The 15,254-nt window shown below is 43.9% G+C and overlaps 1 protein-coding gene across 1 annotated transcript in view; it reads left to right on the forward strand.

Annotated features, from left to right (window-relative positions):
* Positions 1 to 3,904: 3,904 nt before the first annotated feature.
* Positions 3,905 to 15,254, forward strand: part of LOC118379318 (small G protein signaling modulator 2-like) — a 144,215-nt gene continuing 132,865 nt past the window's right edge. Inside the window, 1 exon segment of the mRNA XM_052485219.1 lies at positions 3,905 to 4,525. Coding sequence (XP_052341179.1) covers positions 4,466 to 4,525 — 60 coding nt within the window. The 5' untranslated portion in view covers positions 3,905 to 4,465.

The raw sequence follows: 15,254 nt of genomic DNA on the forward strand, positions 1-15,254 counted from the left end.
CTGAACCTCATTTTGACATGTTTTAATAAGGACATTACATCAAAGTTGGATCAGCCTGTAGTGTGGTTTTCCACTTTAATTTTGAGTGTGACTCCAGATCCAGACCTCCATGGGTTGATACATTGTGTTAACCACGTCAACATGTCCCTATTCCCTATATATATAAATATAGTAAACTACTCCTGACCAGTGGGCCCTGGAAAAGTCCAGACCTCCACGGGTTGATCCATTTGATTTCCATTGATCATTTTTGTGTGATTTTGTTGTCAGCACATTCAACTATGTAAAGAAAAAAGTATTTAATAAGAATATTTCATTCATTAAGATCTAGGATGTGTTATTTTAGTGTTCCCTTTATTTTTTTTGAGCAGTGTATATTGTGTGTATGTAAATATGTAAGGGTTGGAGAGGAGTGCATCTAAATTAGAGTATAAAAAAAAAATATATATATATATATATATATATATATACACACACATATATATATATATATTTTTTTTATACTCCAATTTAGATGCACTCCTCCTCTCCAACCCTTACATATTTTATGACAGGAAGAGGAAGTGATGGGGTAATAACTGTTCCTTCTCCCTTAAGGTGACCTGACCTCAAACCCGTAAGATGCCTAATCCAAAATTCTCCAACCGTATCCCCTATAGCAATCCCGTGACTTCCTCCCATCTACCCTGCACATTCCACAGCCATCTGGCTCCTATAGATGACCATTAACTTGTGATTTTAAAAAAACAGCTGTCGTGTAAATTTCCTCTATTTACCAAATCATGGGAGCAAACCACACACATAAGTCAGAGTTAGTTATCAAAGTCCATCTTTAATTATATGAGCTCTATCACAACCCTGTGACTCTCAGGTAATTCAGTGTCTCTCAATGAATTCTCTGAGAGCCCCTTCCACATTGCAATAGCATTTTGACTTTCAACAGTTCAGTATCTCTAATGAAAAGTTGAGAGTCCCAACACAACGGCAAATGGGATCCTTTATAGCAAAGATACACAGGATAAGACGGCATCGGCATAATTCATTGTTCAGCTTTGTCTCCTTTCTCAAACCCCAGAACCATAAACCAATCCTCCATATCAACAGGCATATATCAAATTGTCATTTAGATACAACCAATTCTAAATACAACCAATCCTGGACAGACTCCTGGAGACACACTGAACTGGCACACGGACATTGTGGAGCAAAAGATATGTTTACACATGATGACACCTTGACCTCTCCCCTCTCTGCGGCCCCTGCAACTTAGTCTTGACATAGAACAGATAACTGCAACCTCGCCACAGTATTATACAAAAATACCATTCTGATGAGAAGTAACTTACACACATTTGATGAATATAAAACATCTTACATATGTTACCACCAAATTCTGAATCTTCCAAGACAACAGTCGATATCATTCCTCATATGTTATAGTATTACTGATGTAAAAACCAGTCTATCACTCCGCGTATACTATAGTGTTATTCCTGATGTATCAAGTTTCCAAGTTTCCAAGTTTAACCCAGAGTCTAACGACAGGCTTCGCTGCGTAGCATAATTGCTTTCTCACTCAGGCACGACTACGTGGCCTCTCACAGTTTCAACTCCATCATCAAGTTCGCTGACGACACAACAGCGGTAGGCCTGATCACTAGCAAAGACCAGACAGCCTACAGGGAGGAGGGAGGCACTCTGACGGCGTGGTGCCAGGTAAACAACTTCTCCCTCAACGTTAGCACAACAAAGGAGAGGATTGTGGACTTCAGGAGGAACCAGGCAGGACACGCCCCCATCCACATCAACGGGGCCGCCGTGGAGACGGTCAATAACTTCAAATTCCTCGGCGTACACGTCTCCGAGAAGCTGGAATGGTCTTACCACATGGACACCGCAGTGAAGAAGGCACCACAGCGACTCTTCAACGTCACGATGCTGAAGAAATTCGGCCTGTCCCAGAGGGCCCTCAGTGTTCTACAGGAGCACCGTTGAGAGCATACTGTCGGGCTTGCATCGCAGTCTGGTATGGCAACTCCACCGTGGACCACAAGGCTCTTCAGAGGGTGATACGTGCAGCCGAACGCACCATTGGGTGCACACTACCTGCCCTACAGGACACCTACAACACCAGGTGTCTCAGGAAGGCCAAGAAGATCATCAGGGACCCAAGCAATCTCTGTTCTCCCCGCTTAAATCACTCCGACAAGGGCAGTGTGGGTGCATCGTGGCAAAAACTGAGAGACTAGCCAATAGTTTCTACCCTCAGACCATCAGACTGCTGAATAGCCACCACAAGTCAGCGAGGTGTTCTCTCCTCCCTCTGCTCCTCATCCTATGGACAGTTTCATCAGCTGTCCGGGTGGCTGGTTTCAGATGGCTGCTCCATATCCGGGTGGCTGGTTTCAGACGATCCTGCTGCTGAAGAACCCGGATATGGAGTTCCTGGGCTGTTACACAATGTGTTTTAGTCCGGTTGGACGTACTGCCAAATTCTCTGAAAGGATGTTGGATGCGGCTTATGGTAGAGAATTGAACATTCAATTATTTGGCAACAGTTCTGGTGGCCATTTCTGCAGCTCACTTTCTGGGATCTTTTTTATTTCAGCTCATGAAACATCTCTCCATATTCCACTTGGACAGTGGAGGGAAGCAGAAATGGTTCTGGAATGGAACGGGCATGGTTCTGGAATGGAACGGGCATGGCTCTGGAATGGAACGGGCATGGCTCTGGAATGGAACGGGCATGGCTCTGGAATGGAACGGGCATGGCTCTGGAATGGAACGGGCATGGCTCTGGAATGGAACGGGCATGGCTCTGGAATGGAACGGGCATGGTTCTGGAATGGAACGGGCATGGTTCTGGAATGGAATGGGCATGGTTCTGGAATGGAACGGGCATGGTTCTGGAATGGAATGGGCATGGTTCTGGAATGGAACGGGCATGGTTCTGGCGGGCATGGCTCTGGAATGGAACGGGCATGGTTCTGGAATGGAATGGGCATGGTTCTGGAATGGAACGGGCATGGTTCTGGAATGGAACGGGCATGGCTCTGGAATGGAACAGGCATGGTTCTGGAATGGAACGGGCATGGTTCTGGAATGGAACGGGCATGGTTCTGGAATGGAACGGGCATGGCTCTGGAATGGAACGGGCATGGCTCTGGAATGGAATGAGCATGGTTCTGGAATGGAACGGGCATGGTTCTGGAATGGAACGGGCATGGTTCTGGAATGGAACGGGCATGGTTCTGGAATGGAACGGGCATGGTTCTGGAATGGAACGGGCATGGTTCTGGAATGGAACGGGCATGGTTCTGGAATGGAATGGGCATGGTTCTGGAATGGAACGGGCATGGTTCTGGAATGGAACGGGCATGGTTCTGGAATGGAACGGGCATGGTTCTGGCGGGCATGGCTCTGGAATGGAACGGGCATGGTTCTGGAACCAGTCGAGTGAAGCGACGGGTATGGCTCTGGGCAGACATCTGTAGTCCATGAACGGCCACAGGGGGCGCTAGTTAGAGATATAGAATGACAGGAAAAAGTCCCAGTGAAAACGCTTATTCTGTATATCATGATGGTAATGACTACATTGATTAATTTCTATTGCAGCCAAAACATGCGATGACACAATTTCTAAAACGGGGAGCTGCTGGCCTCAATCATCTTCATTCAAGATATCCCTAGCCTCAAAATAGGCTCAGACAAACCCATGCCCTAGATCAGAATAATTGCCATGTGTTTCTTAATTGAGTGAAGCACTAGTGCAAGTAGGGCTATTTGCTTTGGCATATGTTACATGACAATATCATTAATCAATTTAATGATGGTCACACACATGACTGCAAATTAATGAGATATTGTGTTGTCAGTTGTTATATTCTGTGTGTCTTGTGTTTTTGTTATGGTATCGTGTGTTCGTTTTCCCTATCAGTGTTGTTGTTCTGTGAGTGTCTGTCTTTGAAACCCCCATGGCTCTTTCATATTACATACAAAAAGACTACAGATAAAATGCTCCTGAGCATCACACCTCAATATCCCCCAATCGTCCTGTACACACGCACACGCACACGCACACACACAGAGGAGAGCTATAAATAACTGTCTGTCGTAGTGCTGGAAATGTGTATGGAGCGTGAGATACGTGAAGTGATTGACTCCATTGATAAACCGTGTTAAAGGGGGTGGGTCGAGCACGGCTGGCGTCATTCTGAGTGGATGTGAAGATGGCTCCTCAATGCGCCGCGGCAGGACCGCCACACAGATGCGTCAACCGCCTGCTATCTGGAGGCCCGAGCACTTTGCTGTGAGAGGGAAGGAAGGAAGGAGGGGGAGAAGTAAATACAAGCTTTAAGAAAGGGTGGAGAGCACCAGACATCCGAGATTGTGGACAATCACGTTGACGCTGTTTGCAGTCGTAACTTTGTCTGACACAGAGACCGACACAAGACCACCGAGAGCCATGGGTTCGTGCACAGATGAAGAATTCAAAGATAAATTACTATGGAATGTGAAAAGAGAGGTAAGTGCATTTTGTTTCACGCCTCTTTTGAGCTCTTGGTCTATAATGAGTGAGGGTTGTATGGGGAAATTTCAGCAAATCCGGTTCATGTATTTCTCGGTAAATGTCCGTGATACATGATGATGATGAAGAATGATAATGTTGTGGATACGTCGCGAGAGAGGAATTGATACACTATTTCTGTTATTACTGTGTAGCCTACTCTAGCCACCGGCTGGAATAATGCAACGCGTGTTAGAAGTACATCTACATTACGTTTTTCAGGTTTTTTGTCGTCGCTCACTACGGTTTCCCTTAAATGTCGACGCTTCAGTAGTTTTAGTTTCCCAAGGGAGTATGATGTGGAAGAGCCATTGGAATGAAAAGCTTCCTATGGACGCCTTTTTTTGTAGAAAAAACGATTGCTACAGGTGGAGCACGCCGCCTAGGCTGTTGCAGTGCCATATAGGCAACAGCTCTGTGATCTATCTACTGGCGTGGCTAATTGTGCAGGGAAGACTAATTTCAATGTCGATATTATTAAGTCATATCGGAGATTCTCCGGCACTATATGTTGTGCAGTTTACATTAGCGTATTAATAGTAGTAATAGCCACATGTTTCTCAAAAGTAAATTAATAGAAGGGAGCCCGTTGTTATTACAATCGTTGTTACAATCTAATCCAGCAGTTTAAAAAGTCTACCCATTTTTTTTCAGATTTGTTCATAACGATAAGAGTACAATACTATCAGAAAATTGTAACTCCGCGATCACAGAATGTTAACACCTTCACATTAAGTTACCTTATAACTGAGTAGCGACACTGTAGTTTCACAATAACAACAGGTGTTATGGGACTTTGTCTGACCCCCCAGCACCCCCCACTGTCACTGACCCCCCAAAAAAAAAATAGATTGACCTACATTGCTGACCAGTAGAGCCTATTAATATGATTGTAAGAGGGTGTTAGTTGGATGCCTTTAAAATGATTCTTAAAAAAACTACGTGGAACATAGCTTATTCACTGCTATTAACAGATTTGACATAAAAGGACCTGAAAGCCTATTTTGATTTAATTTGTACGCTAATGATATCTCTTCCTGTTGTACATTAGGTGCAGCAGGTAGCCTAGTGGTTAGCCTCTTTGGGCTAGACGTGCTGCTAGCGACCCACCTTGACAACATCCCGTGAAATTGTAGAGCGCGAAAATCAAATTACAGAAATAATATTTAACATTATTAAAAATACAAGTGTCAAACATCAGTTAAAAGCTTAACTTCTTGCTGTGTCAGATTTAAAAAAGGCTTTACGGAGAAAGCACACCCATGCAATTATCTGATGATAGCGCCCAGCACACACAAGCATTAAAGACATTTTCCAACCAGGCAGATGCGCCACGAAAGTCAGAAATGGCGCTAAAATAAATGCTTTACCTTTTGAAGATCTTCTTCTGTTGGCATTCCAAAAGGTCCCAGCTACATCACAAATGGTCCTTTTTGTTTGATAAAGTCCTTTCTTTATATCCCCAAAAACTCAGTTTAGCTGGTGCGCTTCATTCAATAATCCACCGGTTTCCCTCCTTCAAAATGCATACAAAATGAATCCCAAACGTTACCAATGAACTTGGGAGGTTTTCCCTTCATCATAAAAATGACAGCCATAGGAATCAATGGTGGGCTGAATGATTTGTTGTTGTTGGGTGGATTCTCCTCGGGTGTTCGCCTGCCATAACAGTTCTGTTATACTCACAGACATTATTTTAACAGTTTTAGAAACTTTTTGAGTTTAAAAAAAATCCAAATCTACCAATTTTATATGCATATCCTAGCTTCTGGGCCTGAGTTACAGCCAGTTTACTTTGGGCATGCTTGTCATCCAGATGTCAAAATACTGCCCCCTAGCCCACATGATTAAAACCTCTGTGCAAGTATCCTGCTTCTATTTAGAAGAAAATAGGGTTCATGTTAGCAGTAACTGCATAAAGTTACTATGAAATGAGGTTGAATAAAAGCCTTTTTTTTCTCAGTTCCACATTGTGAGCAGTTTGCTTGGGAAGATTTGTCATTTTATTTCTGAATACATTGTAGTTTTGCATGAAATAAATGCCAGTAAACCATTACTATTTCATTTGATTGAAGTGTAAAGAACACATCTGATTGTCCAGCTTTCAGGACACTATTTGTCGAACATGACAATTGGTAGGCTGATAGGCTGAACTCATCAGTCAAACAGAGTTTTCTACCGCGTTTTGAGTCCCCTGCCATATAAAATGAGACTTGGCATAATGATATGAATAATAGAACTATCATTACAGATGCTGAGAATAATGTAGGGCCAGAAGACTCTCTGGCTGTAGCTGAGATGTGACATCACCTCTTCCCAACACAGACCAGGCAGTCAGGGAAAGACTAGGTGGTGTACCTGGTGGGGGTACTGACACAGACAGACAGAAGTAGAGACAGCAGCATGGCGCTCTGGACTCTAGTCTTTGAAAATTGCCTCTGGTTATATTTACTGGTGTTTTTAAAACAGCAAAGATGAATAGTTCATATTTCCTGTTGATGTCAGTTTTCATAAAAACCTAAATTGCCTGCTGTGCACCAAAGACAAGCTTGTTTTGAGGAATGTGTTTCAATGTCTGGTAGTGATGCAGTCATATGAATGTCCTTAGGGTGGTTTATTGTAGGATGAAATGCACGGTTGTGGCCAGTTTCCCAGACACTTTCCAAGGAGGTACTTTTTTAGCCTCGGACTAGACTTGATCTGCGCCCAGAGAAAACCTTCCCTCACGTACAGTTTTTTTTTTCATTTTTTTTTCCATTGAGTTCAATTCTTGACACTGATGAAGACCACTTTTTGTGGAGGTCTCTCTTTCTGTGCAGCCTAGGCCTTGTACTTGCCAGACAGACTGGTCTAGATCAGTTTGCCAACTTGGGAGACACTGATTGTCTCTGTGTAGCCTATTGCTATAGTCTGAGTGCATCCCAAATGGCACCCTATTCCCTATATAGGGCATTTGGAAAGTATTCAGACCCCTTCCCCTTTTCCACATTCTGTTTTGTTACAGCCTTATTCTAAAATTGATTACAACATTTTTTTTAAATCCTCATCAATCTACACTATAATGACAAAGCAAAAACAGGTTTTAAGATCATTTTTTTTGTGTGTGTCATATAAAAATATACTGTATTTACATAAGTATTCAGACCCTTTGCTATGAGACTCAAAATTGATCTCTGGCGCATCCTGTTTCCATTCATCAACCTTGACGTTTCTACAACTTGATTGGAGACCACCTGTGGTAAATTCAATTGATTGGACATGATTTGGAAAGGCACACGCCTGTCTACATAAGGTCCCACAGTTGACAGTACGTGTCAGAGCAATAACCAAGCCATGAGGTCGACGGAATTGTTGAGGATTGTGTCGAGGCACAGATCTGGTGAAGGGTACCGAAATATTTATGCAGCGTTGAAGGTTTGGAACAACCAAGACTCTTCCTTGAGCTGGCCGCCCAGCCAAACGGAGCAATCGGGGGAGAAGGGCCTTGGTCAGAGAGGTGACGGAAGCCACTCCTCTGTAAAAGGCACATGACAGCCCCCTTGCAGTTTGCCATAAGGCACCCAAAGGACTCTCAGACCATGAGAAACAAGATTATCTGGTCTGATGAAACCAAGATTGAACTCTTTGACCTGAATGCCAAGCTGCACATCTGGAGGAAACCTGACACCATCCCTACGGTGAAGCATGGTGGTGGCAGCAGCATCATGTTTCAGCGGCAGGGACTGGGACACTAGTCAGGATTGAGGGGAAAGAAGAACGGAGCAAAGTACAGAGAGATCCTTGATGAAGGGATTAACGTGCCATTTGGGACCCAGTGTATGAGGAGAGATAATGCTTTGACCTTTGGGGCGGCAGGTAGCCTAGTGGTTAGAGTGTAGAGGCAGCAGGGTAGCCTAGTGGTTAGAGCGTAGAGGCAGCAGGGTAGCCTAGTGGTTAGAGCGTTGGACTAGTAACCGAAAGGTTGGATCAAATCCCCGAGCTGACAAGGTACAAATCTGTCGTTCTGCCCCTGAACCGATTTAGCCTAGTTAAATAAAGGTTAAAAAAAAAGCTTTTAGAATTGGCAGTTCCCTTGACTTGTTCAATCTGTCTGAATTGAACGATCGGCAGACGTAAGGAATGTATATTGATTACCCATCGCTCCCAATAACTCGATCACCATCTGGAAATGGAACTGTTATTACTGACGGCATTTATATATTCTCCTTCTGTTCCCCATTTTTTTAAATCAATGTAATTATTGTGTACAATACACAGAATGTAATTGTGTGTACTTTGTAAACTGTGTAACCTAAAATGTACTATAGGGCCTCTGTATACAGACATGTATTAACCCTTTTATTGCTGCCTAAATGTTTGGGCGCCCAAAGACCAAATTCACGTAGAAATAACTCATTTTATACAATGTTTCTACCACCGTCTCTTTTGACTATAAAGAGCTTCTGGCCTTTCTAGGGAGTTTTTCCTAGCCACCGTGCTTTTACACCTGCATTGTTTGCTGTTTGGGGTTTTAGGCTGGGTTTCTGTACAGCACTTTGAGATATCAGCTGATGTACGAAGGGCTATATAAATAAATTTGATTTGATTTGATTTGATTCTGATATTTACTCACTGATTTTTTTTTTCTTGAATGAGTCAGATGAAAAGGATTTACTTCAGACACCTGACAGGCCCAAATCACCGTCATTCGCATAAAGAAGAGAAGGAGATATTTGGGACATAGGTTGGGGTACCTTGTAAGGATCCGATGGCGAGTGAGTCATCCCTCTCTACCAACAGTCCTATTAGCCAACGTGCACTCATTGGAAAACAAAATGAATGAGCTCCGATCAAGACTATCTTACCATCGGGAAATTAAAAATCTGTTATATCTTATGTCTCACAGAGTCGTGGCTGAACGATGACATGGATAACATACAGCTGGCTGGGTTTTCTGTCCAACAGCAAGACAGAACAGCTGCCTCCGGTAAAACAAGGGATGGCGGTCTGTGTCTATTTGTAAATAACAGCTGGTGCACAAAATCTAATATTAAGGAATTCTCAAGGTTTTGCTTGCCTGAGGTAGAGTATCTCATGATAAGCTGTAGACCACACTATTTACCAAGAGCGTTTTCATCTATATTTTTCGTATCTGTCAATTTACCACCACAAACCGATGCTGGCACTAAGACCGTACTCAATGAGCTGAATAAGGCCATAAGAAAACAAGAAAACACTCATCCAGAGGCGGCGCCCCTAGTGGCCGGGGACTTTAATGCAGGGAAACCTAAATCTGTTTTACCTCATTTCTACCAGCATGTTAGAGCCGATTTGGACATATTTGTATAAAAGACCGAACATATGGAGCTCCATGTATATTTGTGTAAATATATTAAATATTAATGTAAATGATGAAATATTAGGTACGTACCTTTATGATTTATATTTACCCGATTGAGATATATTAATTTGTTGTTAGTGTAACTCGGCCATTTGGCCCCCCCTCTTGCCTGTTCATTGTATTGTGGTAAGTGTGTTAGGATAAAGGCAGGAAGTTGGGCCTTCGGGAGAGGAGTCCTTGCTAGATGCGGGAGCGGTATAGTTTTTTGACCATACAGTCATACATACAGACATACAGACATACCATAATATGTATTTTCCATATCAAGTATTTTGTGCTTTAAGTTGATTGGAGAATCATTTATTTGTTAGATATAAGAAGAATAAACAATTTTGTTGCACCATATCCCTTGATGTCATGGAATGTTTGGCCGTTTGGAAACCTTGAGTGTGGACTGTATGCGTACCAAACAACCCCGCTTCAGGCTTGGGCAGTGGCTATGGTAAAGACGAAAGGAAGCCACTACAAGCATGTTAATAATAAATAATTAATACATTAATAAATGTGCAACCCGGAGGAGAAAAACTGGACCACATTTACTCCACACACAGAGAAGAGTACATAGCCTTCCATTTGCCAAATCTAACCATAACGCTATCCTCATGATTCTTGCTTATGAGCAAAAACTAAAGCAGGAAGTACCAGTGAATCGCTCAAAAAGGAAGTGGTCAGATGAAGCAGGTGCTAAGCTACAGGCCTGTTTTGCCAACACAGACTGGAATATGTTCCGGGATTCTTGCGATGGCATTGAGGAGGTCACCACATCAGTCACTGGTTTTATCAATAAGTGCATGAATTACAGGCAACGTCCGCACTGAGCTAAAGGGTAGATCTTCCGCTTTCAAGGAGCGGGACTCTAACCCGGACACTTATAAGAAATCCCGCTATGCCCTTCGACGAACCATCAAACAGGCAAAGCGTCAATACAGGACTAAGATTGAATCGTACTACATCGGTTCCGACGGTCGTCGGATGTGGCAGTGCTTGCAAACTATTACAAACTACAAAGGGAAGCACAGCCAAGAGCTGCCCAGTGACACGAGCCTACCAGATTAGCTAAATAACTTCTATGCTCGCCTCGAGGCAAGCAACGCTGAAGTACGCATCAGCTGTTTCAGACGACTGTCTGATCACGCTCTCCATAGCTGATGTGAATAAGACCTTTTTAAACAGGTCAACAGTCACAAGGCTGCAGGGCCAGATCGATTACCAGAATGTGTACACCGAGCATGCGCTGCTCAACTGGCACGTGTCTTCACTGACATTGTCAACCTGTCCCTGACAGAGTCTGTAATACCAAGATGTTTCAAGCTGACCACCGAGAACACCAAGGTAACCTGCCTAAATGACTACCGAACCGTAGCACTTAGGTCTGTAGCCATGAAGTGCTTTGATAGACTCGTCATGGCTCACATCAACACCATTATCCCAGAAACACTAGACCCACTCCAATTTGTATACCGCCCATCAGACCCACAGATGATGCAGTTTCTGTTGCACTCCACACTGCCCTTTCCTACCTGGACAAAAGGAGCACCTACGTGAGAATGCTATTCATTGACAACAGCTCAGCGTTCAACACCATAGTGTCCTCAAAGCTCATCACTAAGCTAAGGATCCTGGGACTAAACAGCTCCCTCTGCAACTGGATCCTGGACTTCCTGACGGGCCGCCCCCAGGTGGTAAGGTTAGGTAACAACACATCTGCCACGCTGATCCTCAACACGGGGGCCCCTCAGGGGTACATACTCAGTCCCCTCCTGTACTCCGTGTTCACCCATGACTGCATGGCCAAGCACGACTCCCAACACCATTAAGTTTGCCGAAGACACAACAGTGGTAGGCCTGATCACCGACAACGAGGAGACAGACTATAGGGAGGAGATCAGAGACCTGACAGTGTGGTGCCAGGATAACAACATCTCCCTCAAAATTATCAAGACAAAGGAGATGATCGTGGACTACAGGAAAATGAGAACTGAACACTCCCCCATTCTCATTAATGGGGCTGTAGTGAAGCAGGTTGAGAGCTCCTTGATGTCCACATCACCAACAAACTAGAATGTTTCAAACACACCAAGACAGTCGGGAAGAGGACAGGAAAATGCCTATGGGTCCTCAAATCCTTAAGAAGTTCTACAGCTGCACCATCGAGGTTGCGTCACTGGCTGGTATGCAACTGCTCGGCCTCCAACCGCAAGGCACAACAGAGGGTGGTGTGTACGGCCCAGTTCATCACTGGGGCCAAGCTTCCTGCCATCCAGGACCCCTAACACCGCCTGGTATAGAGGAAGGCCCAAAAAATTGTCAACGACTCCAGCCACCTTAGTCATAGGATGTTCTCTCTGCAAGCCGTACCGGAGCGCCAAGTCTCGGTCCAGAATACTTCATAAACAGCTTCTATCCCTAAGCTATAAGACTCCTGAACAGCTCATGAAATGGCTACCCAGACTATTTGTATTGTCCCGCCCCCCTATGCTGCTGCTACTCTCTGTTTATCATCTATGCATAGTCACTTTAACTCTTCCTACGTGTACATTTTACCTAAATTACCTCAACTAACCGGTGCCCCCGCACATTGACTCTGTACCGGTACCCCCTCAATATAGCCTCATTACTAACCGGTACCCCTGCACATTGACTCTGTACCGGTACCCCCTCAATATAGCCTCATTACTAACCGGTGCCCCCGCACATTGACTCTGTACCGGTACCCCCTCAATATAGCCTCATTACTAACCGGTGCCCCCGCACATTGACTCTGTACCGGTACCCCCTCCAATATAGCCTCATTACTAACCGGTGCCCCTGCACGTTGACTCTGTACCGGTACCCCCTCAATATAGCCTCATTACTAACCGGTGCCCCTGCACGTTGACTCTGTACCGGTACCCCCTCAATATAGCCTTATTACTAACCGGTACCCCTGCACGTTGACTCTGTACCGGTACCCCCTCAATATAGCCTCATTACTAACCGGTGCCCCCGCACATTGACTCTGTACCGGTACCCCCTCAAATATAGCCTCATTACTAACCGGTGCCCCTGCACATTGACTCTGTACCGGTACCCCCTCCAATATAGCCTCATTACTAACCGGTACCCCCGCACGTTGACTCTGTACCGGTACCCCCTCAATATAGCCTCATTACTAACCGGTGCCCCTGCACGTTGACTCTGTACCGGTACCCCCTCAATATAGCCTTATTACTAACCTGTACCCCTGCACGTTGACTCTGTACCGGTACCCCCTCAATATAGCCTCATTACTAACCGGTGCCCCCGCACATTGACTCTTGTACCCCCTCAAATATAGCCTCATTACTAACCGGTGCCCCTGCACATTGACTCTGTACCGGTACCCCCTCAATATAGCCTCATTACTGTTTGACTCTGTTACCCCCTCCAATATAGCCTCATTACTAACCGGTGCCCCTGCACGTTGACTCTGTACGGTACCCCCTCAATATAGCCTTTACTAACCGGTGCCCCTGCACGTTGACTCTGTACCGGTACCCCCTCAATATAGCCTTATTACTAACCGGTACCCCTGCACGTTGACTCTGTACCGGTACCCCCTCAATATAGCCTCTTGTAACCGGTGCCCCCGCACATTACCCCTCAAATATAGCCTCATTACTAAGGTGCCCCTGCACATTGACTCTACGGTACCCCTCCAATATAGCCTCATTACTCGGTAGCGTTGACTCTGTACCGGTACCCCCTCAATATAGCCTCATTACTAACCGGTGCCCCTGCACGTTGACTCTGTACCGGTACCCCCTCAATATAGCCTTATTACTAACCTGTACCCCTGCACGTTGACTCTGTACCGGTACCCCCTCAATATAGCCTCACTATTTGTTATTTTACTGCTGCTCTTTAATAATTTGTTTCTTTTATTTTGTATTTTTTACTTTACACTTATTTTTTTCTAAACTGCATTGTTGTTTAAGGGCTTGTAAGTAAGCATTTCACTCTAAGGTCTACTACACCTGTTGTATTCAGCATTTCACTGTGAGGTCTACTACACCTGTTGTATTCAGCATTTCACTGTGAGGTCTACTACACCTGTTGTATTCAGCATTTCACTGTGAGGTCTACTACACCTGTTGTATTCGGTGCATGTGACAAATACAATTAGATTTGATTTGTATTCACACCCCTTGACTTTTCCAAAATGTTGTTGTGTTACAGCCTACATTTTAAAATGAATTAAATTGAGATGTTGTGTTACTGCCTACATTTTAAAATGAATTAAATTGAGATACTGTGTTACTACCTACATTTTAAAATGAATTAAATTGAGATGTTGTGTTACTGCCTACATTTTAAAATGAATTAAATTGAGATGTTGTGTTACTGCCTACATTTTAAAATGAATTAAATTGAGATGTTGTGTTACTGCCTACATTTTAAAATGAATTAAATTGAGATGCTGTGTTACAGCCTACATTTTAAAATGAATTAAATTGAGATGTTGTGTTACTGCCTACATTTTAAAATGAATTAAATTGAGATGCTGTGTTACAGCCTACATTTTAAAATGAATTAAATTGAGATGTTGTGTTACAGCCTACATTTTAAAATGAATTAAATTGAGATGCTGTGTTACTGCCTACATTTTCAAATGAATTAAATTGAGATGCTGTGTTACAGCCTACATTTTAAAATGAATTAAATTGAGATGCTGTGCTTACCGGCCTCCCCACAAAACCTGATCCGCCGATCTACAGCTCGATCAACAATGACAGGCCCATTACTGTTGATAAGTTAGGGATGTCTGGCGTAAGCGGATTTCTGCCACCTGTAATGGTTTGTAGCTGATACATCACTAGATGGGCAATATATTGAAAGCTTTTAAATTAAAATGTATTGATCTCGTTGGGAAAAGCCCATGAAATGCTTAGTCGCTGTGAACAGAGTAAACAGAATCTCAGTTCCAAGACTTTTAAATTATGAATCTTTCCATTCTGCTAAAGGCTACTCTTGGACTAAGTTATGTAGTAGAAACCCTCAGAATACATCCCAAATGGCACCCTAATCCCGATATAGTGCACTACTTTTGACTGGAACCCCAATGGGGCCCAATGGTGCACTGTGAGGAATTAGGGTGCCATTTTGGAACACAGTCTTCATCTCTGTCTCAGTCAGAAGTGGCATGACAGGTGTTAACGACCTCAGTATCACACACACACACACGCGCTCACTCGTCCAGCCATTCTGGAGCTGTATCACTCCTTGTGCGTCCCAAATTGCACCTTGTTTCCTAGAGCAGGGATGGGATTTTTTTATTTTTTATATTGG

This window comes from Oncorhynchus keta, chromosome 1 (assembly GCF_023373465.1).
Source record: "Oncorhynchus keta strain PuntledgeMale-10-30-2019 chromosome 1, Oket_V2, whole genome shotgun sequence".
Classification (NCBI taxonomy): Eukaryota; Metazoa; Chordata; class Actinopteri; order Salmoniformes; family Salmonidae; genus Oncorhynchus; species Oncorhynchus keta.